The sequence below is a fragment of the Cheilinus undulatus genome, linkage group 8, assembly GCF_018320785.1.
Source record: "Cheilinus undulatus linkage group 8, ASM1832078v1, whole genome shotgun sequence".
NCBI classification, from domain to species: domain Eukaryota; kingdom Metazoa; phylum Chordata; class Actinopteri; order Labriformes; family Labridae; genus Cheilinus; species Cheilinus undulatus.
Genome location: NC_054872.1, coordinates 48,267,273 through 48,293,658, shown reverse-complemented (window position 1 = coordinate 48,293,658; position 26,386 = coordinate 48,267,273). Strand labels below are relative to the sequence as shown.

Sequence of the window (26,386 nt, the reverse complement as noted above, 5' to 3'; positions counted from 1 at the left end):
CTTTCCCGGATTTCCTTGAAGCCCTCTGCCAACTATCTGATTCCAAAGGGTTAACAGTGAGCGGGGTTACTCTGCTGGGGATGCACTAATCAGCTCGGAAACATTTGCTGCCCTTCTGGCAAGGTCAAAAGGGTCACGGTCCCTGGGATGGGTGTCCACTCCATCCCTCGCTCCTCCCCCTCCTAGTGTAAAGCCCAGCCCCCCCTTGGGGCCCATAGGCCCTGCAGGCACAATCACCGCAACGCGACTATAGGCTCACAGAAGCTGGCTTTAATCTATATGGAGCCCTGGGATGGACTGCGGCTGTCTGTCCATCAGTCTGTCAGCGCGTCTTGCCTTGACCGTACCCAGGCGGCCCTGGACCTAAACTATCGACTGAGACAGGGCGAACCCAGATTCCTGATTGGTCTGCAGAGGCGTCCAGCGGGCCCCTCCTGCTGTTTGGTCAACTGATTGATCTGTTAACTCTGGCCGCTGGACGTGTGTCCCTGAATTTAATTTCAGAATTCATTTCTGGGAGACGTGTGTGTACAGACATGATGTAGAGTCCCAGGATCCGAGTGAAGGATTGAGGGTGGGGGCCAAATAAAATTGAAATTGAGATTCCTTTCCTGCATTGTGGAGATTTTGAACGTGCTCGACAGGAGAGCTGGTCTATCTTTAAAATACTTGATTGAAGTGGATCCATGTTGAAGTCTGCATGCCCTCGAGGGTCTGATCTCCAAGACGACATCTTCTGAAAATATCTATTTTCCAGCAAACATTTCTTTTTATTTTCCACACAGTTGGACACATTTTGCCTTTTGGGCTCCATTTATCTGTTCATCTCTGTGATAAAGAGTTGTTGTAATGTCCATAACAGAGATCCTGGTTATCTACAATACATGAGCGGAGCAGCAAAGCTGCCTTTACCATCACTGCATTTCATCACTTATCAATACTAAGAGAACCCCTGCTGTCAAAATAATAAAAAGTGTTGAAAAATGCCTTTGGAGTCGGGCTGTGAGGTTAGATAACCCTGATTCATTTCACAGCTCATAAAGCCCGTCGATGTGCTGGAGTGTGGGTACGGTCCACCATGGATTTCCCGCTCCATTCTGCTTCTCCGTTATCAGAAATACCCATAAAAACACAAAGACAATGAAATAAAAATGTGGTGGCCAAGACAATGCCCGTGTTAGGAAGTGAGGGCTGATTTGATGGAGTCTCTCTTTCTCTCCCCCTTCTGGCCTGCTGCAGACACGGAGAGAGTGGGGGCTGCTTGGATATGCATCACAAAGGCTTCCTGCAGTATTGATCCACAGTGGGTTAAGGCAGTCTATCAGCAAATGTCCCTCTCTCTGGGAAAAACAATAGGAGATTAAAAACACACAGCTTGCCGGGCGGGAGGCTGCTGATGGGCCCTTATCTGGGCCCAAAGGTCACTGTGTACAGATATAATCCACTTTCACTTAACAGCTTCATTTAAGGCACCTCACATGCAAATGGTGGCATTTGTGGGTCTATTCAAAGATAGAGGTTTGTTTTTCGAGAGGTAAGCGAGCATGGGTGTTTTTTTTTTTCTGAGACAAGGTACCGGGTAGGGGGGGTTACAGACAGGAAGAGGAAGCTGTTAAATCTTTAAACAGCAGAAGACGGCTGCATTTCCTTTATGAACAAAAAGAAAGCAAAGGTGTCTGACAGCTCTTATCGCTGATGGAAGCAGACGCTGATTAATATGACTGTACGGCCGAAAGAGTTGCATTGTTTTTCTTGATTTAATTCACTTCAGGGCAGTCCAAAGCTTCATACAAACAGGGGCAACTGCAGTGTTAATTTCATCAACTAAAACTCTGACTAAAAATGTTCGTCAACTAGACTAAGACTAACAAAAATAGATCTGTGATGACTAAAACTGATAAAAACTAAGTTTAGTTTTCATCAGGATGACTAAAACTAGACTAAAATGTAATGTAGTTTTTGTCAGACATTCAAAATCTGTGATATTTCTGCACTGTGGGTAAATCTGTCAAAAAAACAATACATCTGTAGTTCTTCGGCTTCTCAGCTGTAGAAAGCAGGGACCCCAGGTTTGGCAGAGTGCAGAGAACCCACTACCATGATTTGGTACCAAATTTGGGCAAGAAAATAAATGTTTGGACTAAAAGTAAAGACTAAAATGGACTAAAACTTGACTAAAATGTTTTTGAGTTGTCATTGACTTAAACTAGACTAAAACTAAAAAAGGTAGAAAAAACTAAAATGGGACTAAAACTTAAAGACATTTGTCTAAAGCAGGGGTGTCAAACTCACATTGAGTCCGGGGCCAGATTTGCTCCAATGAGACGTCCTGAGGGCCAGACTATTTAGGCCAGGATTGTGAAAGTCATTTGGGATTCTGAATTTAGGCCTTACCTAAGAGCCTAACTAAGTCAACATTTACACATAAACTGTTTTCACCATTAGTAAAATATGAAAAATGTAAATAAAACGGATAATAAATCATTCTGAGTTAAAGATAAAAAAATAAAAATGCTAAGTTTAAGGTTCAAAGTCTGAGATAAAGTCAAACTTACTAGTTCAAAAAGTCAAAACATGAAATTTAAAGGCAAAAGAATGTTTTTAAAAGGCAAATAAATGAGACAGAAAGTCAAAATCATAAGTTTAAAAGCTAAAAATATGACTTTGAATTTTTGAATTGTGAATCTTGAGGGTTAAAATATGATATGAAAAAGTCAAAACATGAAAAAAAGTCAAAATCATAAGTTTAAGTCAGAATTGTGAGATGCAAAATTGAAAATATGAAATGACGACATTAATTTCTTTTCCCACCTTCCTGATTTTTGGGCCAGTTATAATAGAAAGAGCGTATGCTCTTGTGGGCCGGATATGACTGTACCACGGGCCGGATTTGGCCCCGGGGGCCAATTGTTTGACACCTGTGGCCTAAAGACTAAGACTGAAATTAATAATAGCTGCCAAAATTAATACTAGGCAACTTGACTTGGTTTTCAGAACTTCAGCTATGATTCTGGCCGTTGCAGTCCAGTATCAAAGATCCAGCCTGAATATGAGAGTTCAGGATGACAGACCTTAACGTTTAATAAAAACATTTGGCAAATATTTAAAGAAGTTTTGGGATACACTCTGCGGGATACTTTCAAAATATGACTAAAAATTTTCACAAAAATATTTAAGTAATTTCTTTTAAATTTCAGGAAATTTGTGAGGATTTTGGAAAGGAAAATTTCAGAAATCCAGAACCTTTATTGAAAGCTTTGTCCATGCTTGGCCTTCACAAGTCCTTGTGGTCCAACATCAGTATGACTCCAGCATACCTCTCTGACTGAAGACCCCAACAACGGACGGACACACAGCCAAAACATAATCTTTAAAACTGATGCAGTGCACTTCAGGAGATTTGTGGAAATCATTTCTGGTAAAAACTAATTCCTGTTCAAAAACAAGGCTGAGCTTTAAAACTTTTCAGGCCCAACTGTTCCCAAAGTGGAAGAAACTAAGAATGCATTCTAGACAAAATCTCAGGTCTCAGGAGTTGGACAGGGTTCCTACACACTTTTGAAAATCAAATTTAAGACCACATTTTGCACAATAAAGTGTCACAAATAAAAATCATGATATTTCTTGGTACACCGCATCAGGGTGAAAACTTCAGACTTAATAAACTGTTTATAAAATGTCCAATGGTAAAGGACAAAATACATTTTTGATCATAAACGAGTGTGCAGACGGCCTAGCGGTCTAAGGTGGGACCCATGTACACGTCCCAGGTTCAAATCTGGCCTGGGGCCCTTTACCACATGTCTCTCCCCACTCTCGTCCCGTTTCTGAATCTATCTACTGTCCTCTTCTAAAAGGCATGAAAAGCCCAAAAATAAATCTTAAAGAAATGGGTCATTAGCACCCAAATTTGAAGAATCCTGGCACATTTAAAGCTTCTGTTCTGTCAACATGTTGTATGTTGATGTTTATCATAATACATTTGTGCAGGTGTGCTGCCCTGATTCTAAACAGTTTAACTATTAAAAAGCAGAATAATGCTGTTTATTAGGGAAGCCCTGTTAAAATAAGGGCGGGCTGCACTGATTTTTAGTGTGCGACCTGGTAGCCCAGACGTTAAAGAAGTAGACCAGTGTTTCACAACAGAACTGAGTGTATTTATTCACACAGAGTCAGACAAAATCAGAGAGGGGTCTGGGGTCCTCCCCAAGGAAACGTAGAACATCCAACACTGAATTCCATGAATTATGGAGAATATCTATGGAACAATTTATGGAGGAAGACGATTAAATCATACAAGGTTGGCTAGAGAACAACATGTTGTAGTCAAAGTTACTTCAAAAATTTAAGACCCCTCTCTGGTGGCATTCAATTTTAAATGTGCAATTTAAGACTATTCAAGGCTTTTCAAGGATCTGCAGAAGACCTGGTTTGAATATGTGACAAAAATTCAATTCCTGTAAGTAACAGTCCAAATTCAGCCATAATCAATTGCAATTTGAAAAATTAAACCTTAAGAAATGATCTAGAACGGTGGTTCCCAACCTGGGGTCTGTGCACCCCTAAGGAGGGCGCCAAAGATCTCATTCGGGGCGAGGGGACCCTGTCTGCCCCAATGTTGTCAAAATTAGATGTACTTATTGAAAATCACCATCAGAAACATTATGTAAAACAGAGGTATAAAATCTAAAGGATAAAAAAGTAAGGAGTCTATTATCATTTCATCATAAGGTCAAAATTTGGGGGGAATAATTTCAATTTTTTTGAGACTGTAAAGTCAAGAAAACAGAACCAGAGTTTCACAGTTTTAAAAGTTGGAAATTTACGACAAGAAGTTTGAAATGAACAAGTTCAGGAGGTCTTAAATTCTGACATCAGAAACTTAAGAATATCAAGTTTTTTAAATCAAATTTACAACAGTGTAATGTCAAAAACTTACTAGAAACCAAACTGAAAATAGTGGTTGGTGTTCAACTTTATAACTTTTAAAATTCTATTTATTGGTTCACATATATTTATGACTTTTAAAGTCAAAAATTTTGTTTTTTTTATCTCTCTTAAAAATCAATTTTTAAATTTGAGAATTTCAGGAGTTTTTTTTTTTTAGAAAATTTTCAGATCCCCTCATGTTTTTTTCCTTGAGTGTCCCCAAGACACCTTCATGGTAATAGATAGTTTATTTTTCAAAGAACAAGTCTATGTCGGTCAGTGAAGTTGGGATCAGTGACAACAATTAAAACTGCTGGGTGGTTTTCCAAATAAGTCCTGGGGCGGCTTTACTTTTCTTATGGAAAAAAGGTTGGAGAACCACTGATCTAGAAGGTTCCATCAGTCATGAACACCAGCAGCATGTCGTACCACATTAAGCAGAAAAGTGAATAAAATAAACAGAGAACTCAATCAATGACAATGCCCATCTTTAAGACAAACGAGTGTAAATGCTGCAGGGTCTCAGTAGTCATCACCTTAAAGGCATTTCAGTTCAATACAAATATCACAGTGTGACTTGGATTTATTTTAAATGAATTTATTTTGAATTTGCTTTGAATTCATGCAAACCTTTCACAAGATGCACTTAAGATAACACTCCTCTCTCTGTGTGGAGCGTTTAATCACCAGTAGACCCTCTTAACTGCAGTACATAAGGGGTACAGTGAGAGGAGATTGTTCATTAATGGCTACAACAATAGAAACCTAAAAGCAGGTATAATCACATTCCTACTGGGTGTTCTGATGATTGAAGGGATTGGCATGGATACGGGGTCACGGTGACCTTCACCTTTCATCTCTAAAATCTCATCAGCTCAACCTTGAGGCACAGTTGATGTTTGTGCAAAATTTGAAGATGCACCCTGAAGGTTTTCTGGGATCGTACAAAACAATAGAGCAATAAAAACCCTAACACTGCACAGTAAGTCCATAGATTGCACCTTCCACTGTTCTTTCAACAGTGAATAGGAATAATCATTCTTCATGACAGCCATATTTGTTCTTGTAGGCTGCATAGAGACATCAGTATTAATTTCAGCCTGTTTCATAACCAGCTAAACTCTCCTTGCAGAAACTTTGGAGCTGTTTCATAAGATGCAGACAAAACTTGGACTAAGCAAGCTCAACCTAAAGTGAAATAACTGCAACACCAGACGATTACAGGTTCTTTTTGTTTAATTAACTCTGAATATAACGTGTAAAACAAGCATAACAAAAACAACATGGATGCATTTTCCTTTTATAAATGGTCCATATGTTGCATAACATTGCACTGATCTAAACTGTGCGGCAAACAGACAAGTGCAACAAAACTGAAAAATAAGTGCTAAAAGGAGTAAAACAGATGTTCAACCTTTTCCTCAAGTGTTTAAGGGGAATATGAATCATCACAGCAGATCATGCAGTGGTCTGTGGAATCAGAAGCGCTCTTTGGGCTCGCTGAACTTGCATCTCTTCGCAGGCGCTGTGGTCGAGGATGGCGTTTCCTGGCTGCTGGGGATTTCATACTGAGAAACCTGAAAGCAGCAGAGGAGACGTTGAGCGAACGACGAGCTAACCGCAGAATTTTATGAGTCTTCTGACAGACAACATCCCACTCAGAAACCAAAGTGATCAGTGCTGACTCATCTGTGGAACAAACAGGGATCCTACGCATTTTCCATTTTAAAACTCATCGCTGTAGAAATGCTTCATGTGTAGAGGAACAGCTGTTAAATCATCATAAATCAGAAATACATGAAACCAAATGATATGAGGGCACAGTATCGCAGCTGTTAATTTGTAAAAGCAGAAGTGCTTTGTTTATGAATGTTACAGCTGCAGTCAAAGCTTTATGGTTTTATCACAGTAAAATTCAATCAGAGTTTATAGACGCTGTAAAGATGAAATTCTCACCTCTTTCTTTGCCATAGCTCTCTGCCTCTTGTTGCTCACGGTCACGTTTGTCTCCTGGCCACACACACACACACACACACACACACATACACATAAACACAGCAATCATAAATCAACCCTCTGCTTTTCATGGACTTTTCTTCCTTATATTTGTAATGATTTTCCCAACATTGATGTCCATTCATCAAAAACACCAGAGGCCTCATTCACCAACCATTCTTCAGAAAATATTTGTTCTTGAAACCCATTTATGCAGTTTTTAACAAGACTCTGACATTCACTGAGGTTTTCTTATCACGGGCATATAAAGGAAATATGACATCAAATTTTTGCACATACTTAAGTACTTTTTAAAGACCCTTTGCATTACTATATTTTCAATTTCTAACTGGTTGAATTTTTAAGTGCAGTTATGAATATTTTCTGCTGACTGTAAGATAAAAATGTTGTGACATATAAAAGAAATACTGGTAGAATTTCTTATTGTAGTGTGCAATAGTGTTGTACTCACGACCACACTATCAGAGACCAAGACTTGCCCGAGACCAAGACTTTGGGGGTCCAGACGGAGACAAGCCGAGACCATAAAAATAAATTTAAAAAAACCTGACAAGGTTGAACAGTTAAAGAGCATTCTCTCTTTAATCTTAGTTTTCTTTTAATAAATTTGACAGATAAAAACAAGGTGTCTGCAACTCTTTCAAAGAACAACATGTAGAAATCCAAAATCTAAACAAATTTTTTCAACTAATTTCTTATAAAAAATAAATCCTTGTGTGTCAAAGAATAGCAGATCAGTGCTGGTTTAGACCGGACATTCACCGGTCTCAAGACCAAGGCAGTTCTCGAGTACAACAACACTAGTATGCAAATAAAGCTTTCTTGGAGTGTTTTGAGATACGATTTTGAGAATAAAGATTTTGGTTTCATACCATAAGTACAACTCCAATTCCAAGAAGAGGTTTGGGCCGTGCCATCAACAAATGCTAGTTAAAACTGCATCATGCAAATAAGATGCCATATGTGAACACGATCCAGGAATTCCATCATCTTTCTGGGCCAAAGCTCAATGAAAATAAGCTGAGGATGAATGGAAAACTGTTCTGTGGTCACATGAACATAAATTTTCACCTTTTTATTGGAACCCAAAAGAAGACGGACCATCCAGCTTGTTTTGAGTTTATATTTAAAAAGCCTGTGTCTGTGAGGGTATAGAGTTGTATTAGTGCCTATGGCGTGGGCAGCTCACACATCTAGAAAAGAGCTATCAATGCTGAAAAGTAGAGAGAGTTTTTTCAGCAACAGATGCTCCCATCCAGACAACGTCTAGACCAGCATTTCCGCTTAACTTTTTTGTCTCCGGTCAAAATGACCAGCAGTCCTCAAGAATTCAGGCCATTTAGAACAACTACCGGACATTTGCTTTAACATTATTTTGCATTAACAGCAGCAAAACGCATAAATCTGATATTCTGTGATACATCGATACATACAAGTCTGCGCTAAACGGGAGAGAGGACACATTTTTATTTCCAGACCTGACTCAAAACCGAGACAGAAACCAAGCCGAAAGTAAACCTGAGTAATTATTATCCTGTTATTACAGACACATGATTAGACCCTAGAACCGACTACACAAAGACTTTCTCTTATTTTTCTTTCTGTAAGTGGTTTAAAGTATCAAAATGAAAGTTGCGTGTTTTTCCTTACACACAGTCAGTTACACAATATACGCCCACGTTAAGCTCATAAACAACAACACTTAGCTTCACATTAGCACCGTTAGCCTGTTAGCACATTGGCCACTACCATAACTTTGCAGCTTACAACAGCCAAATACCATCCTCCACCAGCATCCAAACATAACTCCCCAGTGCTCTGTTAACTGGACACCGCGTTAGAACTCTACATTTCAAATGAAAAATAAGTCTTACCGTCAGTTGCTAATATCAGTCCTCATGATGATATAACTGTAACCTCTGCTAAAGCTGTAAATCCAACCATCCTGGTTTATTTGGACTAGTCCTGAAAAAGACAAAAGCTCCACAGCAGATAGTCCAGTCCAGTCCCCCTCTCATTAACGGCTTATCCAAGACTACTTCTGCTAATTAGTCGGTGTAGGCCTCTTTCTCTCTCTGCTGCTGCATCGGTGTTTCAGACACTCAGCTGTACAGTGCCCTTTGTTTCAGCCTCTTCATTACTTGCAGCGATGACACAAAATCCCTCCATACCGCTGATGGTATTAAGCCTTTGGTTAACCAGGAAAACCTCACTTAGATAAAATTCTGCTTTACGAGAAGCTCTGGTCAAACTTTCCCACTTTCCCTGCATAGTCCCCAGGAATACTGAGCATGCGCAGAGAGATAGGCTTGCTTTAATGTCTTCGTGCAAACATAATTAGCCATTTGCTTGCCGTCTGAGGAGATGAACAACCCCAGCACCAGGAGAGAAGGTGTAGTAAGATTAGGCAACTTTTAGTTTATATTAATGCATTCTCGCAACATATCTTCTAGGTTACACAAACTATAATATGCAAGTATTCAGTATTTACTTATCTGGTCATTTGCATGTTTTCTGCTGGACATTTTGACTGGTTATATTTTTATCTGCCAGACTTCCGCCCTTTTAACCGGCCAATGACCGGTAACTGCCGGCAAATGGAAACTCAGGTCTAGACAATGCTAAACCACAGACCACATCTATCACAACAGCATGGCTTCACAGGAGAAGAGTCTGGGTGCTGAATCGGCCTGTCTGCATTCCAGACCTTTCACCAGTGGAAAATATTTGGTGCATCATGAAAAGGGATGGAGATCACTTATCTATATTCATGTTGACACCTTAATGCAGGGGTTCCAAAACATTTTTCCTTGAAGCCCCCCCTACTTGTTTCGAAGACAAGCTGAGCCCCCAAAGTCCCAAAGAAATTATAGTGTCATATTGTTTCCCAAAAATCAGCATCAATTTATTGTTTCATGGATAAAACCATAAGGAAGTGACGCTTTAAAGGTTTCTCTTACCAAAAGAACATAACTATAAAGTGCTTAAATCATGATTTTACTTCATATTTGCAAATCTAATTTTGACAACCTCAGAGCAGACGAAGCCTCACACCCCCTCTGAGATCTTTGGTGCCCCCTAGGGAGTCCCAGACCCCAGGTTGGGAACCACTGCCCTAATGGATACTCCTTATCAATGCTTTTCTATTGTTTGGTAGGAAGGCAAAATGATGACAAATATCTACAACAGAAATGGTCTAAATTGAGTTAAAAAATTATGATTTAGTCTGTTACATTTATTTTACATCCCTCAAATACAAACACATTCCTCAACTTTCAAAGTTTCTCACCAAAAACAGAATTTTCCATTCTTTTGATGTGGCATTTGAACACACCATGCCCTATAGACTACAGTCTTCCAATTCACTAAGGCTACTTGAACGTATCACATATAACCATCTTTCAGCTCGTTAGGTCTGCTAATTAACTTCAATTCTGCTGATCCTACCAAGATGTCAACCCTGGATTCACATTCTTCATTGCTTCTTTAAAGTTTAGGAGCTCTTTCCAGCATTTTTCTGAGCAGATGGAGGAGGAAATTGTCCTGAAGCAGCTGAAACAAATGTTGAGTGCATGCTAGAGAGATAAGATAAAGGTACTGCATTTCAGTTTAATAAGATGTACTTTTAGCGTTCTTCGCAAGAACTGATGTATGTTTTACTCGAGCGATATCATAAACTGACGTTAAATCACAGAGCCTGTGAGACTCAATAAGCTAAAATGTTATTGATTTTTGTGGTGTTGAAGAATACAGAACCAGCTCTTCACAGATCCAGGTTTTGATCCCTATCATAAAACAAAAAATCTGGCAAAGAAGACCCAGCTAGAATCCTACATCAAGACAAGAATGGGACAACATTCCTCTCCCAAAACTCCAGCAACTGGTCTCTTTACCTCCCAGATGTTTACAGACTGTTGCTAAAGAAGAGAGGATGCTACAAAATGGTAAATATGGCCCTGTCCCTACTTTTTTGAGATCTTGTGCTGCCATCAAATTCAAAATAAGCTAATATCTTTTCAGGAAATGGTGAAATATCTCTGTCTCGACACCTGATATGTTGTTCTTGTTGTATTGTGAATAAAATACGGGTTTATGAGATTTGGCAATCATTGCATCTGGTTTGTATTTACATTTTACACAGCGCCCCAACTTTTTTGGAATTCGGGTCGTACACAAACACAGCAAATACACACATCCAAGTTCACACACACACACACACACACACACAGACTGGAATTAGATTTGGTTGAGCTCCAAAAGAATCTCTTGTGTGATAAAAATCATGTCAGAGTCTTGAAAACTGAACAAGTGTCCCTAAAAGTAAATTAAATAATTGAAGAATGAGGTGTTGTTGAATGTTTTCTTGCCTGTCCTCATCTATTCTTATAATCCAGTTAAGGACATGCAAAGAGATTTATTGGTCAACAGGGATGTCAGTCAGCTGACCTTAAAAGCAGTGTTGCTTCATTTACATCAAGTAATTATCTAAAACAAAGCTATTTGGAAAAATGAAAACTTGGATATAAATCATCTTGATAGCTGATCATCAATACAGAATCCAGCACTGAGAAAAAATCAGTTGAAGTTCATTTTATTGTATAATTTGGCACACAGCTGTGTCACCATCCATTTTGACAGACTACACAATACTTATACACACCGTGTCTGCATTTGAATGCATCCAAATATTCAAACCCCCACAGTAAGCTTGTAAATAGATAAAAAAAATACTTCCTCTTATATTTAGGTCAAAGCAGGGCAAACTCAAAAAAGCAATTAGAGTCACAATTAGTTTAACCTATGCTCGGTCACACAGAGAACGCTTCTGCCAGAGTGGATCATTAGAAAAGAAAAAAAAACGACCCAGTTGTAAAGGTCATCTAGCTGCTGACAGTCGAGTATTTGTTGCGGTTTGAGAAGCTGACTGACCGTAGCAGATTTGATGATCCGTCCACTCCTGGTCCTCTTCACGCCTACCTCCACGCCGGAGGTCCTCGTCACCAGAGTGCCCATCTGAGGGGGGACAGATGGTCCATAACGCCTCAGACCATGAAGTGCACTTAAAGTGGCTCGATGCTCTGTGTTTACTCAGGGTCTACAGCCACTTTCAAAGAAACCTTTCCTGGTGTTTGAGGAGTCACAAAGTCATGTAGTCTAGTATGATCCTCTGCTCCTGTCTTTCTTTTGTTGACCTGTCTGTGTTGTTCTTGGGTTTGTTTCTACAGCTCCTTTTTTATATAGTTCATCTTTACGTGCATTAAAAGCCAATGAAAATGTGTAAATTATAATAATAATAAACCTTTATTTATAAAGCACTTTTCAAAACAGATGTTGCAAAGTGCTTTACAGAACATAAGACATGCAACAGATCAAATTAAAATCAACAAATTCCATAGGAACAGTTTTGTTTATGCACCAAAACCCAATAAGATATGAAGTGTATGAAAAGCTGATTCTTTAAAGATGCGTTATTTTCATTATATTCAACTCCAACATAAAGTAAGTAAAAGCACTCTGGTAAAAATATGTTTTAAAAGTGCTTTTAAGGAAAGCACAGAGTCAGCTGACCTGATTTTGGTAGTTTGTTCCAGAGCTTTGGTACCTGGACTGAAAATGCTCTAGTTTTCTGGTGCAAATAAGAGACCTTTGCCTGAGGATCTCAAAGAGTGTGCAGGAGAATAGTGAGTTAAAAGGGTGGTGATATCTGGGCCAGAGACCGTTGAGTGCTTTAAAAGTCATCAATTTTTTATTTTTTAAATCCACCCTAAAATGTACTGGCAGCCAATGTAAAGATGCTAAGACAGGCGTAATGTGCTCATGCTTCCTAGTTGTGGTTAAAATCCTTGCAGCTGAGTTCTACTCCACCTGTAGCCTGTCCAGGGATTTTTGGTTTAGAAGTGTAGAAAGCCTGTTGCAATAATCCAGACGAGATGAAATAAAAGCATGTTAAATTGTCTCTGTGTCCAAAAGAAGCTAAAAATGATCGAGTCCTTGAAATATTTCTGAGGTGATAAAAACAAATCTAACAAACAAACAGGGTTTTGGCAATGAATGCCCTCGTATGTAGCACTGATTTACTTCATTCAAACTTACCCTAAAAAAGTAAAAACAAGGTAATAACTCCTGGTAGATGAAATGATTGTTTCACAATGAACAAACAAGAGCACATTGTTGTAAAACGCCATTATAGAAGTCTTCTTAATTCAATCTTTCCTCTAAATAATAAACCTAGCGAATCAGTATCAATGTCTACATCTGTATAAAACATCAGGGTTTGAAAAGAAAAGTTTTATGCATTCACTTTAAATTCTGCCTAAACCTGACATAAATAGAAAATTGAAGATTTTACTGGTTTCAGCCATTATCAAAGGCTTAGTCTGTGTTCAGCAGCTCAGTGTCAGTACACAGGTAGAGGTCAGCACTGTGTACCAGACTTCTCTTTTTATAGCCGAGTGTGTGCAAGTCTTTACGTACAAATAGCTCACACTGTATAGATGTTAGTGTAGTTTATGTCTTACCTCTGTGACTTCTTCACAGCTCTCAATCTTCTCAAGATGAGTCATTTGGATCTCTTGAGCACAGAAAGAGAAAAAATACATATTGTTCATATAGTTTCATAAGTCCTGTTCAACTTTTTAGATTTTTATGGTTAGAAAATAAAGACTTCTCCATGCTTGAAAGTAAGCATTTTCTTTCAGATTTGATTATCAGCTATAATTCAAGATTCAAGGATCTTTGTCTGAGTAGTGCTGATAAAAAAAACATTAAAAAAAACATTGTGGAACAGTCTACCTGTAGAAACAAGGCAGGCATCCTCCATTGATGTATAAAGCAAAGCTGAAGACCCACTTGTTTACTGTTGCATGAGACTTAGATTATTTGTTTTTCTGATGTCCTTTTTATTGTTTCAGTATGTTTGTATATGTTTGTTAACTCTGATTGTGATTCTCTGAAAGCGCTTTGGAAATACATTTATTATTATAATTATTGCAATAAAAACACGTGCAGTAAGCAAAAACTCTAGAAGTCTCATAAATACAGTAAGAATGCAAAATAGAAAGAACAAATTCATTATAATTTAAAAATATTATTATTATTAGGCATTAATAAATGATTCCCTCATGGGAATTTTTTTTCCCTCATGTTCAGTCCTAGTAATAACTAGGACTGAACATTTGGCAAAAATAATCTAACTGCGATGTTTTTCTCCAATATTAAAGATTATTTTTAGGTTCCTTATCTTATATATACACATATATTTTTTTTTCAATAAATACAAGCAAAAACTCTATCTAAATTATAATGTACATAATATTAGACACAATACACCAGGGGAAAAATGATTTAAAACAAATATATAACTGTGATTATTTTTACACTATTGCAAATTTTATATTAATTTCTATATTGAAGAGCATAATCATTTTTTATGTCAATCGCATTTTAAATAAGAAAAACATACATTTAGTAAAGCAGGAATTTTATTCTAAAAAATGTGAATGTTTGCATTATGTGTATAAAATCTCTGCTGCAAAAGTATTAAAGAAATATTGCAACTTTTGGGATTTGTAAATTAAAGCAGGCCACATTGCGATTTAATCTAATTTGCGATTAACTGCCCAGCCCTAGTAATAACAGCACTTAGAAAGCAGGCTATATATAGATATTTATTTTGTGACATGGTTAAAGTGAGGGGGTGAGGCAACAGGCCTGAGCTCCATGAGTGAAAGTGAAATAAGACAAAAATTTACCCATGTTCTCCATGTCTGTGTTGTTGTCGGTGATGTCTGGCTTCTCCGTGTTTTCAATCACAGGGCTCTAACATTTAAAAGATTTTATCTTTACATCGTGATAATACAACATCAACAATGTCAACACAAACTGCTTTAACAACATGCACACTGACTCACATGTCTGACTTGAAGACTCAGATACTTTCACAACTTTAAGAATTACATTCAAACATCAACAACGAAGCTGCTTTACTTGTTAGCATTAAAGAGGAATTATTTTTAATTCCTTCTCTGTTCACATCTACAAATAAGTGATTTGCCATAAATAGGTTGGAATAAGTCTGGTAGTAATTTAGGAACTTTTAGAACCAACTGTTCCTTTAAACCACATGAATTTAAATTTTTTTGGCATGCTGACCTGCGACAGGACGCCATCCGCCTCCATCTTCATGACCCACCTCTCTGTCCCACAAGCACTCTCCTCCACCTGCAGACATTTCATCATGAGATGAAAGTTAAAGAACTTTCAAATAGAGACAGGGAACATGACAACTAAAGCCAGATATATGAGGAAGAACAAAGACATTTTTATTTTGCCTGACGACCTATACAATGTTACAGTATGTCTTTCCCTGTGTCCTGTGCTTCGTTTCATTCACCTCCTCCAGTCTGTGCCTCTCTGTGGTCATGTCCAGCTTCAGAGTGTGGAAAGGAGTGACCACCTCGCCCATGTGAAGTTCGACCGGCTCCCTCTCAAACTCCATGGTGTCGCCATCTGCCTCTTTGAACCCTGGAGGCTGGTAGTCCTGAGGAGTGACTGGAAACAGACCAACAGGGAGTCAGAGGTACAGTAAATAAAACCTGTACGGGAAAAAGAGAGCATGTTTGGACATGTACAGGTGGATTGACAACAAACTTGACATATAAACTGTCAAATTATGACAAATTTCTTCACACAATTTGATTTATGGGTGCCAAAAAGAGGTGTGTGCACCTCAGTCTAAACTCGAGCTGTCACAAAACCAGAATTGTGACTTTTTTTGTTTCAACACTCCCTTATTTGAGTTCTGGCAGTTAATTAGCACAAGTTTCTCCAATTCTTACAGTAAATGTGTTAATTTTGGCTTTAGCAAACCAGAGAGATAGCAAAGGTAATAAAAGTGGGAACAATAGTAACAGTAAGGAAATTGTATTAAAGATAAAATAACGATGAAAAAATAAATAAATAGATAAATAAATAATGAAAAAATGAAATAATGAATGGTAATAAAAAAGAAATAAGATGCAATAATTAATAGTAGAAATAATAGTAATAATGACAATTATACTAATAATACAAAGAGAGAGTAGAGACAGAAAAATGAAAAAGGAGAAGGGAGAGAAAACAGAAAGAGAGAGAAAAATTAAATCATAAATAATAAATACTCAAAAATATATAAAATATAAAAAGTAATAAATAATAAACAATCTAGCAATGTTATTGAGAAAAAAAAAATCGAATGGTAAATACAGAATTTGAACTTTGATATGAATAAAAAGTTAAAGTTCTGGGCTCCTTATATCGAGTAACACCATTTCAATTTTAAATTTTTTAAATTAAAACATTTTCAATTTTCAAACATGCAAGAAAATGCATGCACACTGTTGAAATGGCAAAAACTGCCGTGCATGCCAGCATATAGCATTTGTGAATGTGTTTGTGTGTATGCGAGTGTGTGCCTGTGGGGGTGATCTAACTCTGCAGCTTGAGCTAATGTTTTATTGTCATTTTTCTGTGATGTTTTATAACTGATGTTTTAATTGTGACTTGCCAAGGGACTGCAGATGTAAATTAGCTTTACGCTAAATCTGGTACAATGCATCAAATGGAAACATTTATGTTTTTTATTGTACATGGTCCCTTTACAAATAAACAAACAAATAAAATAAATATATTTGTGCAATTTAAACAGTGTGCAGGAATTTCTTTGCAATTTTTGATGGATTTATTCTGCTCCTGTATCTTTTTCCTCTTCAAACCTTGGAATTTGGAGTAATATCCGATGTAAAAACAACAAATATTGGCTTGTTTGAAGCACATGCTATTAAAATAATATTAAAGTGTCACAAGTTATGGCAGCTTGACCTTCTTTTGAGATCTTGATATGGTCAGTTTAAATGCAAAAGTAAAAAAGAGACATCAAAATAAATCACCAGATGTATTTGTCTCATCAGGTGTTCTTGATTGAGTTTAAGCTGCTTTTTTTCTAATTAGAATGACATAACAGTTGTGTTTTTGTGCGTTACCATCTTCATAGTACGCCAGCTTCATGTTGAGACACACGTTGTCTGGTAGAGGACCCAGGTTCTGCATTAGCATGTAGAGCTTCCTCACCAGCAGGATGCTGGCCTTCTTAGTGTTTCCGCTGGACATTGACATCATGTTGTTGTTGCTGACAGAGAGAAAAGGACAAACCTTAGATGATGAGGACTCCAAATATAGTTTAAAGAGAAAATACAGAATCTATGTACTCCAGTAGTTTTCAGAGCGTGAGGCTGGCCTCCCCTAGGGGGCACCACAGGACTTCAGGGCAGGCGTGGAATCATAAACCTTCAGAAAATGGTGATTTGCTTTGCTAACCTCTGCTGTGCATGGGGCAAGTTGGGTAGAGTTCATGTAGAGATACTAGAATCAACTTTTTAGTTAAGAATTTTCCTTTATTGGTCCGGACACTCAGTGGCTACAGTGTTTAATTAGCAAAGACGTACAAGATAATGACAGCATACGGCTGTGTAAATCTGGAGGTCACATTGAGACAAAAAAACAGGGGGATTTTTGACAAGTAAAAGGAGTTTCAGACACTGAAGGTAACTTCAGGCACTGTAAACACTAAGACAGCCTGTGCAAGAGCAGGTTTTAGGAACCAAGAATGTCCTAAAGCAAGTACCAGGCAGGGCTGATGGTGGAGGATGATCTGCTTTCATGCAATCCTGCAGCAACCGCAGATGTAAACTCATAGTTCCCATTAAATTAGAGCACAGAGCATAATGATCAGGTAGTACTGGCAATAAGGACATCGCTGAAACCAAATCACTGACTACCTAGGAAAGATGGATGTTTACCAACATACAAACAACATAAAAATGTTTAAAAAATGATTAAAAATGATACATAAATGTTTGGAAATGAACAAAACCTGTTCACGATAGAAACCCAAAAAGATCCTAAAAACCCAGACCTTAAGAGACACCATGCAAATTTCAAAGAGGAACAAAGAAAAATAAAACCAAAAAGAGAAAAAATAGTAAACAAAAAAACTATAAAAGGTCATAAAAAGTGACAAGAGGAGCCAGTAAAACAGTAAAATATAGACGGAGGGTGGAAAATCGAGATCAAATAAGGTCCATAAATATAAAGGCAGTAAAAAAAGTAAATATAATAGCAAAGGTAGAGAGAAGAGAAACAATTAAAGACAGCCAAAAGAGTGGTGAAATTGAGGATAACAAGGAATAAAAGCAATCAGGGGCATTAAAATATGCTTAAAAATTAGAAAAGGTTAAAAAATGCTGGAAGACAAAAGCCAAATAAGAGGACAACATCACATAAAAACAAGTCTATAAAAAGGACTTGGGAACGACCAGGAGACCCCCCCTGAGAATCTGAGGCTGCAGCTGGCTCATAGGGGGTTAATAATTCTGATTTATAGTTTGGAGCCAGACCCCTATGTGCTTTAAAAGTAATGATTGAGATCTTAACATTAATTCTAAAACTAACAGGGAGCCAGTGCAGGGGAGAAATGTAGTGATGTGATGAATTTCAGTGATGTTAGTTGTCAGGAAAGATGTTTAATATTCTTATCCTAGCTTATTTAATGTGAATTAAAATTGGGAAGCTGCCAAAACAAGTCATTAATCATCATCATCTTGGTTTTTGGGAAACACACCAACATTTCACCTTTTTTTTCAGTTTCATAGACCAAAACACTCAATCAGTGGATTGACATTTATGAGAATAACAGCAAGTTTAGCCCTAATAAGATATCAAACATACTATTCCTACATCTATAAAGTGTGAATCAAAGTATGCATGTAAATTTAGACTTTTTGTTAAGAGGTTGATGAAATATGAACTCTTATCTTCTAGGGGAGCATACTAAGGCTGGAAATAAATGGAAAATTAGATTAAATTGCAGAAAGTGCAACATTTCCTGAGATCTGTATCAAAATATCAGTTTAATATGTTATTTTGCAGCAGAGATGTTATGCATTACATACTATGCAATCATCTGACTTGGATTTTTTTTTAGAAATCTACAAAGATCCTACTTTTTTGTGTGATTTTCTTATTAAACATGAGAATGACATAAAAATCATAACTCTGTTCAATACAACAATTCCTAGACAATTTTCAACATAAGTCAAATTCATCACAATGACATATTTTTTCTAAAATTTTCAGCCCTAGTTTAATCTAATATTGTGTTTGTTATAATATAGAATAATTTATTGCTTGTGTTTGCTGGAAAAACACAAAATAAGGAACTGAAGAAATAACAAACCACAATTGCAATATTGGAGAAAAAAAATCATAATTTGATTATTTTCCCAATCATTCAGCTCTGGTTTTTAACAATAAATATCCCCCTTCTTTCAGCTCACAAATAGGGCTGGGAAATTAATCGCAATATAGATTAAATTGCAATATGGCATGGTGCAATTTTCAGATTACATGAGCCAAAATCACAATTAGAATTTTTATCATGATATCCACTTTATTCCTAGTTCCCATGATTCTTTGCGTGAAATATGGGTGCAACTTCCGGTCCCTTCTATCTAAATGGAACTTTGCATTGAATACGAGATGTGAAACGCGATTTTTAGAGCAATTTGGACATTAAAATATGTAACTTTCAACTGCTTCCCCTCAGTTGGGACAATATTATTATTTCTCTGCCCTCTACTTAAGAGTACAAAAGTGACGACATTACCTCGGATAACCTAGACAAGCATATTCAGCTAACTTTATTAGCTTCATATCAGTATAGAAAGAAACGATCACGTCTTGTTAAATGAGTTCAGACACCACCTTCAGATAACATTTGTAGTTTGTGGGGTTGCTGAAATCCTTATTCCACCAACTAATCCCTCTTAAAATGTGGGAATTATATGAAATAAAATCATCCATGACTGAAGTTGTCATCTCTTCAGTTTGGTAAATGTCTATTTTTTGAATTAATGGTAGATTAATATTGAAAGGATTACATCCCAAATGCATTTAAACAGTGAACAGCATGTTTAAAACACTGTTGTTAAAGACATATATTTAACTTTGTCATGTAATTAGTACCACAACCGAAGCAACAGGTACTGATTGAGCATTACAGAAAATATTATTTAAACATTCAACTCATTTAACTTTATTGAGTTAATAAAAATGAAGCAGTATTTGTTGCAGCAAATATTTATTTCAGAACAACCACTGTTGATGCTAAATCACTTTAGTAATCCCTTGGAAGAATCCTGTTTTGCTATTATTGCTACTGTATGGGAAGTACCAACCACATTTATAGCAGTAGACCTCCCAAGAATAATGTACCACCTTATTTACTTACTTACAGCTTACAAAACAAACAATGAGAACATGTGATTTCAAAAATATATCAATATTTACAAATTTATGGTGAGTTTCTATCAAACAACTGTTGTTGACAGTTAGCATCTATCATTAGCTGCTGTATTGAATTACATGTAATTATGTACTTCTGCCTTAGCACCGGAAGTTTCGCCCAGATTTACAGTAGCGGCCCCAGGAATAAGGTGGATATCTAAAGAAAACTTGGAAATGATTTTTTTTTTGTTTCATTTTGTGTTTCCTGCAGTGACTTGAGATTTGTAAGTCCATGCTTATTGTTATTAAAAACTCACGTGTCAAAGTCCATCTGTGGTCCTTCTGCTGTGTACTGGATCCTAAACTGGTAAATCTCAGTCACTCTCTGAAAGACAACACAGCTGCTCTTTATGAGACAGGCGATGTTTATTCTATCTGTACAGAACCGTAGTGCTGTGAGGCATCAACAAGGCATGAAGGAAACCTGCTCCTTACCTGGGGGTTGTCCTGGTCAGTGAAGATCTGAAAAACAATAAACAAAATAACAACTGGCAAGTGGATATTCTCTCAGGTCTGACAAAGAACATCTGCACAACAGCAGCGTAACACTGGTTTAAAACATTCAAAATAGTTCAAGTTTTTCCCCACAGAACTTTATCACCCAATATGATAACGAAATAAAAAGATGGAACAAAAGACTTGGGGGATAAAGTAAAAAATACTTACAGACATAATGACTGTCCGCAGCTGATGGGGAAAAACAATAAGATTGGTAAAATTAGTAACAATGGAGCAGAAGGGAAAAGGAAAGAAGGACTTACTTTTTTGTTATGTTATATTTTCTAACCTTATTAGCCCTCTGAGGTCTAAGGATAGTTCTTTGATCTTCACGTTATTTTTTTATTCAAATTTTTAAGGTACTTGCAAATAACACAATGTCCAAGTGTTTTATATCAAAACTTTTAGGACAGTCTCAGCATTATGCATACTGAGGCCTATTTTTGTCAAAAGGGTGTTTTGTTGAGTTATTTTAACCCAAATGCTGAATTTTGAAATCCGATCTTTGAAAATGTTTGCATTTCTTATGAAAACACACCTTCACTTACGTGGACGAACTGTTTTGGTGCTTGAAAAAAGTTCACCAAAGTCTTCTATTTTCCCCAAAATGAAGCTGTGTCATTTTCATCACTTCCTTGTGTTTGTTCGAAAGCTGCAACATTCAAAAACTTCGCCATCATCCAGGTCTGATTCTCTGCTCTCGCTCCTGTCTCTAACCTTACCTCTTCTGCAAAAACTGTGATAGGGATTGGGATTCCAGAGTGTCAATTGGTTGACGGACAAAGGATTCATCCAGTAACGCTCAGTGACAGGTGACAACATGTGCCCATTACTCTCTTAATGACCCTGTAATTCGGGCTGTGAATCACGTGGAATGGCAAGTGAGGGTGGAAGTGCAAGATGCGATTCTCATATAAGTGTTTGAACCGCCTTTCTGCGACATAAATTGACAAAGATATCAATAAAAACAAAGTAAAAAGGTGCAAGTGAGTGCTTAGACCTCAGAGGGAAAAACAGACTGAAAAAAGATGCGTAGTTGACTTACATACTTCTTCTCGATGGCTTCAAAGATTCCCTGCATCCTGAAAGTAAATAAATGAACAACGTGAGATTAAGCTGCAAGTCATTGCTATAATTAACCAATTAATCATGATTAACTCAGCACTACATAAAAACAGTTTTAGGAAGGATTAAAAAATGGGCTGGTAAACAAACACCTCATTTGTGGCGTTAATGTTATCCTTGTGTTAATTATAATTATTATTGCATGTTAAATGGCTCCTATAATCTCTCAAATTTGTTTTTGTGAAGTTAATTCAGTGGTAAAGATCTGGAAATTTTAGAAATTTCAGCTGTAGATGTTGTTCAGAGGCAGAAGAATCAGATAGCCTCCTCTATGATACATAAATAGAGGCCAATAAGCATATATAATTCAAACTATCATACTGGATTCTTATACTGCATCAACATTTGCTGAAAAATGAGATGATTATTGTGTAAAAACTTAGATAGCATTTAATTTCACTCAGTTTTCTTTAATCAACTTCTTTTCATTGAAATATCTTTAGAATATAAAGAGAGTTCAGGCTTATCAAACTGCTTCTACCTTCTGTATTTTCATTGGAATTATAGCAACAGGAAGTGAAGAAATGAGGATGGAACACACTTTTAATATACGTGAATATCTGGTCTGTAAATGCATGCTTGATAAATGACAAGACAGATTTTCTGTAAGCTAGTAAGCTTCAGTACAACAGGATTATTACTTAAAATTTTTTTGACTTAAATAAAAGATGCATTTTTCCAGTCATATATTCTGTTATTACAGTTAATAAATAGTGTAAAATCTTGTCTCGTCCCATCCCTAATGATGATTATTGTTTCGTATGCACACACTTCATATAAGCCCGGGGTTGTTAGGGCTCAGGTAACCCTGATCAAATGCCCGGATTCACTCCTGCTTGTTGATTTAACGTGCTTACAACCACATAATGAGACTTAATCCAGCAGCAAAAAAAAAGAGAAAAGAGGGGGCAACTAAAGAAGGACAGGGACTCAAGTTAAAGTCAGACAGCTGATCAAGGATGGCTGTCTGGTTTTTGAGTACAATTTTTGATTCAGTAAATTTACTTCACTTTGTGTTTTTGTGGGAATCATTTAACTCAGCTTCATTTTTCATGGTATCAATTACTCAGTTAAAAATAAATAGCTAAATAAATTAACTCTGTACTGTCATCTGAGTTAAAGCAGGTCTTGTGTCAAAGGTTGTTAATATTTACCATTGGACAACCTGACTGGCCCCTGGACAGCTGCGCTCCTCTCTAAGGATCAACACTTTCTGATCTGTGGTAAAGAAAACCAGGAAACTAAGAATCTTCTCTACAAATACTTTCATGTGAAAAACACATCTTGATAATCACTACTGTGCTCTAACCTTCAACATGTCTGCTGCCATAGGCTTTCTCTGGGAAAAGGCCCCGGAGGTACGTGATGCCAGACACTACGATGGCCAGAAGCTTCTTGGTAACAATCAAGGACTGCTGCTCCGAGAGAACCTGATTGGGCAACAGCTGAGTATCCTGAGAGAGACACAAATGAATCACAGATACTGAGGTCTGCTGACTAATCACAAAAAAAACACATGAAGCCCAAATATGCCAACAGCTGCTTTGGAACAAGTTAGACGACTACATAACACCTTAAATGTTTATTCTAGTCTCATGTGAACTCATCAACCACTTCATTAGGAACACCTTTAAAACTGCTCATCAACTCAAAAATCTAATCAGCAAATCACATGGTAATGAACAATGCATTTAGGCACGTAGACATGATCAAGATAATCTGCTGAAGTTTAAACTTGGCATCAGAATGGGGAAGAGAGGTCATTTAAGTGACTTTAATTCATTAAGTGAGAATTATCAAACTGGTTCATGCTGGTTGAAAGGCAACAGTAACTCACACAACCACTCCTTACAACAAAAGTATGCAGAGTACCATCTCTGTGATTACACAACATGCCGAACCCTGTAAGCTTAAAACAACAAGTTGAAGATACAGCTTCCACAGGCTCACTAAAATAATACGATGGAAGACAGAAAAAACAGTGCCTGGTTCAGAAACTCTTGATTTCTGCAAAGATGTTCAATAGTGCACCTTTGGGATGAAGTGAAACAGGAGATTCGAAATGTTGATGTCTAGCCAACATGCCGTAAAGTATGTTTTATTCCAGTGAAGAACCAAGACCAAGACCAGATATGACTCTTACACATTCAAAACCCATGTTATTTCTCCACTGTACAGTACATTGTATTTTTAACTGTGTATCTGAAACCAAATAAAGTACTGACAATGCACTGATACGACTGTTTTACATATATATTCATTTTAATCTTATAATTTGGCTCATTCAGTTTGTTTATGAAGAAAGTAAATACCTTCACAAGAGGTTCTGACTAAAAAGTGACGATTTTTTCTTGACTAAAACTAATCTAAAATGTTTCTGAGATTTTGTCGACTAAAACTATAAAGGTTAAAATGACTAAAATTTGACTAAAACTAAAAACATCTTAATCTAAACACAAAGATTAAATTTAAAATACCGTTTATCAACACTGTTATGTATTACCTGTAGTCCTATTTTTGACATGAATCCTGTGAATCCAAAATAAATCATGTATTTTTTTTACAACTAAATGTACAACTAGATTTACTTACATTACTGTAACTGAGTAGCTTTTTTGTGTAACTGTAATTTTTGAGTACTTTGTTTAAAAAATAATTTTACATAAAACATTAATAATTATTTTAATAAAGGTGCACTTTTACCAGTAAGGCTAGGCAAATAATCTAAATTTAGACTAAATCCTGATATGGCCTACCACAATTTTAAAATTGCAGCAGGTGCATTATTTCTTCAACCTGAATTGTGCGTCACAGTACCAGCTTATTACAAGTTTTTGCAGCAGAGATCTATGCTCTACATCGTTAACCCTATATGACCTACCATAGAAGGTAGAAAGTAGGAAGTGCTATGAAAGGCAATAGTCTGGATTACATTATAGTATATTGTTTGTGTTGTTTGCACTTTTTACTACATTTATGCAAAAGAAGGGAGGATATTTCTGGAAGGAAACAGTACTCTTGGACTCACTGAATATACAATATGTTAGTATTACTCTTCCAGTTTTATATGCAAAAAGAGTTATTGCTCTATCTCATTTGGTTACAATTCTACACGTGGTTGAAGATAGAAATGCACCGGGAGCGCCGGCTCTACCATAGGTCTTAAAGGGTTAAAGCAGCATTTTTTTCTGGAATAGTTTGCAAAATATCCAGTTTTCCTTATTTGTGCATGTTTATTTTATTGAAAAAGAGACCGACATACAACTCAAACTGCATCTGCAATATAAGTCAAAATAACTAGTTAGATTTTTTATTGTTCAGCCATAGCTGGTCATGATGATTGCTCAATATATCGTGCAGATAATATCTTGAATCCCGTATATCTTATATAGAGATAGATTTGAACTTCAATGATGGGTTTGTTGCAGAAGCTCGTGTTATAACATTGAAATCTGGATCTTTTCTGTGCAACCCTTGTAAATATTAATAAATGCTTGTTTGTACTAGTGTCCTTGAACCAGAAGTGGCAAGGATATTGTGATCACCTGCTATACAGGCTGCACACCTGTAGCTAATCATGCATAACTGAGGACCTTTTGGCTGAATCTAATGGTCTGAAGTCCACATATTTTGTTAGTTAAATTTTAATCTGCTAATCTTTCATTTGAAAACTCAAATGGAGGGAGCGGTGTAAATGTATAAGGTATAACACAATAACACAAATAAGTTGTACATCAAATTAGTGGTAAATGTGTAATTATGCCCAATTTTTAACAATACACTCATAATGCAAACATAAATTCGCATTACTTTTTCAGCCAACAAGCATAGCATGTTTAAGGCATCATTAAAACAGCAGGATCTACATTTGTTTACCAGTTTATAATAGTTTTACCTGTGAAGTCCTCACTTGTTGAACAGTGGCCATCGCCTTTGCGAATCACAAGAATATAAAAAGCTGTGAAAGAAAGGGAATTTTTTTAATGGAGAAAGACAGTATATCCTTACATTCTTGCTTTAGCTTTGAGCCATCAAATTACATTGAACTCATGAAAGCTAGCTAATTATTCAGTTGCGTTTAAACAGCATACTTTTCTTCGGCTGAAATAATGTTATACTCACATAGTAACAATATACAATTAAAACGACTGTACAAAACAATCGATATGTATTTTTTTTCGTTTGGCAGCAAGCTAGCTTGATTAAAATGTATAACAACGCGTTCCCGCGATTCGTTTAATTGATAGGAGGGAACAACGTCAAAAACTAGCCAATCACAGAGTAGAACGCTTCGCCAAACTATACAACAACTGACAGCAACAATGACAACAAACGCTCAGTTACAATGCTCGTAGTGAATTAATTTGTCACTTTTATATAATATGTGTTAATAAAAAAAAGTCAGCAATACGCGTAAGTGGAATGTTTTCAGTTTTGT

General features: G+C 36.8%; 1 protein-coding gene across 2 annotated transcripts; it reads right to left on the bottom strand.

Moving 5' to 3' along the window:
- Window positions 1–6,147: 6,147 nt before the first annotated feature.
- hormad1 (HORMA domain containing 1) lies at window positions 6,148–26,173 on the bottom strand. Of its 2 annotated transcripts, XR_005992236.1 has the most exons (17): window positions 26,071–26,173; window positions 25,844–25,906; window positions 23,258–23,402; window positions 23,103–23,166; window positions 21,869–21,905; window positions 20,992–21,012; window positions 20,761–20,787; window positions 20,583–20,650; window positions 16,965–17,110; window positions 15,338–15,495; window positions 15,097–15,165; window positions 14,697–14,763; window positions 13,464–13,516; window positions 11,875–11,958; window positions 11,076–11,094; window positions 6,886–6,939; window positions 6,476–6,506 (listed from the first exon to the last, which is right to left on the bottom strand). XR_005992236.1 is itself a non-coding variant. In XM_041793954.1 (16 exons), the coding sequence occupies exons 2-16, from the start codon at window positions 25,874–25,876 to the stop codon at window positions 6,408–6,410; spliced, it is 1,125 nt and encodes a 374-aa protein (XP_041649888.1). In that variant the 5' UTR covers window positions 25,877–25,906; window positions 26,071–26,173; the 3' UTR covers window positions 6,148–6,407. The 2 variants fall into 2 exon arrangements, 1 of the variants encoding a protein (XP_041649888.1); XM_041793954.1 differs by lacking the exon at window positions 11,076–11,094 and having other exon boundaries at window positions 6,148–6,506.
- Window positions 26,174–26,386: the final 213 nt, after the last annotated feature.

Excerpts from the sequence above, each read along its gene's own strand:
- hormad1 (XM_041793954.1), bottom strand. The coding sequence starts at position 25,876 with ATGGCCACTGTTCAACAAGTGAGGACTTCACAG. Across the intron at positions 20,788-20,991 it reads TGCGGACAGTCATTATGTCT|ATCTTCACTGACCAGGACAA; the intron begins GTAAGTATTTTT and ends ATTGTTTTTCAG. Across the intron at positions 6,507-6,885 it reads GAGCTATGGCAAAGAAAGAG|GTTTCTCAGTATGAAATCCC; the intron begins GTGAGAATTTCA and ends TGCTGCTTTCAG.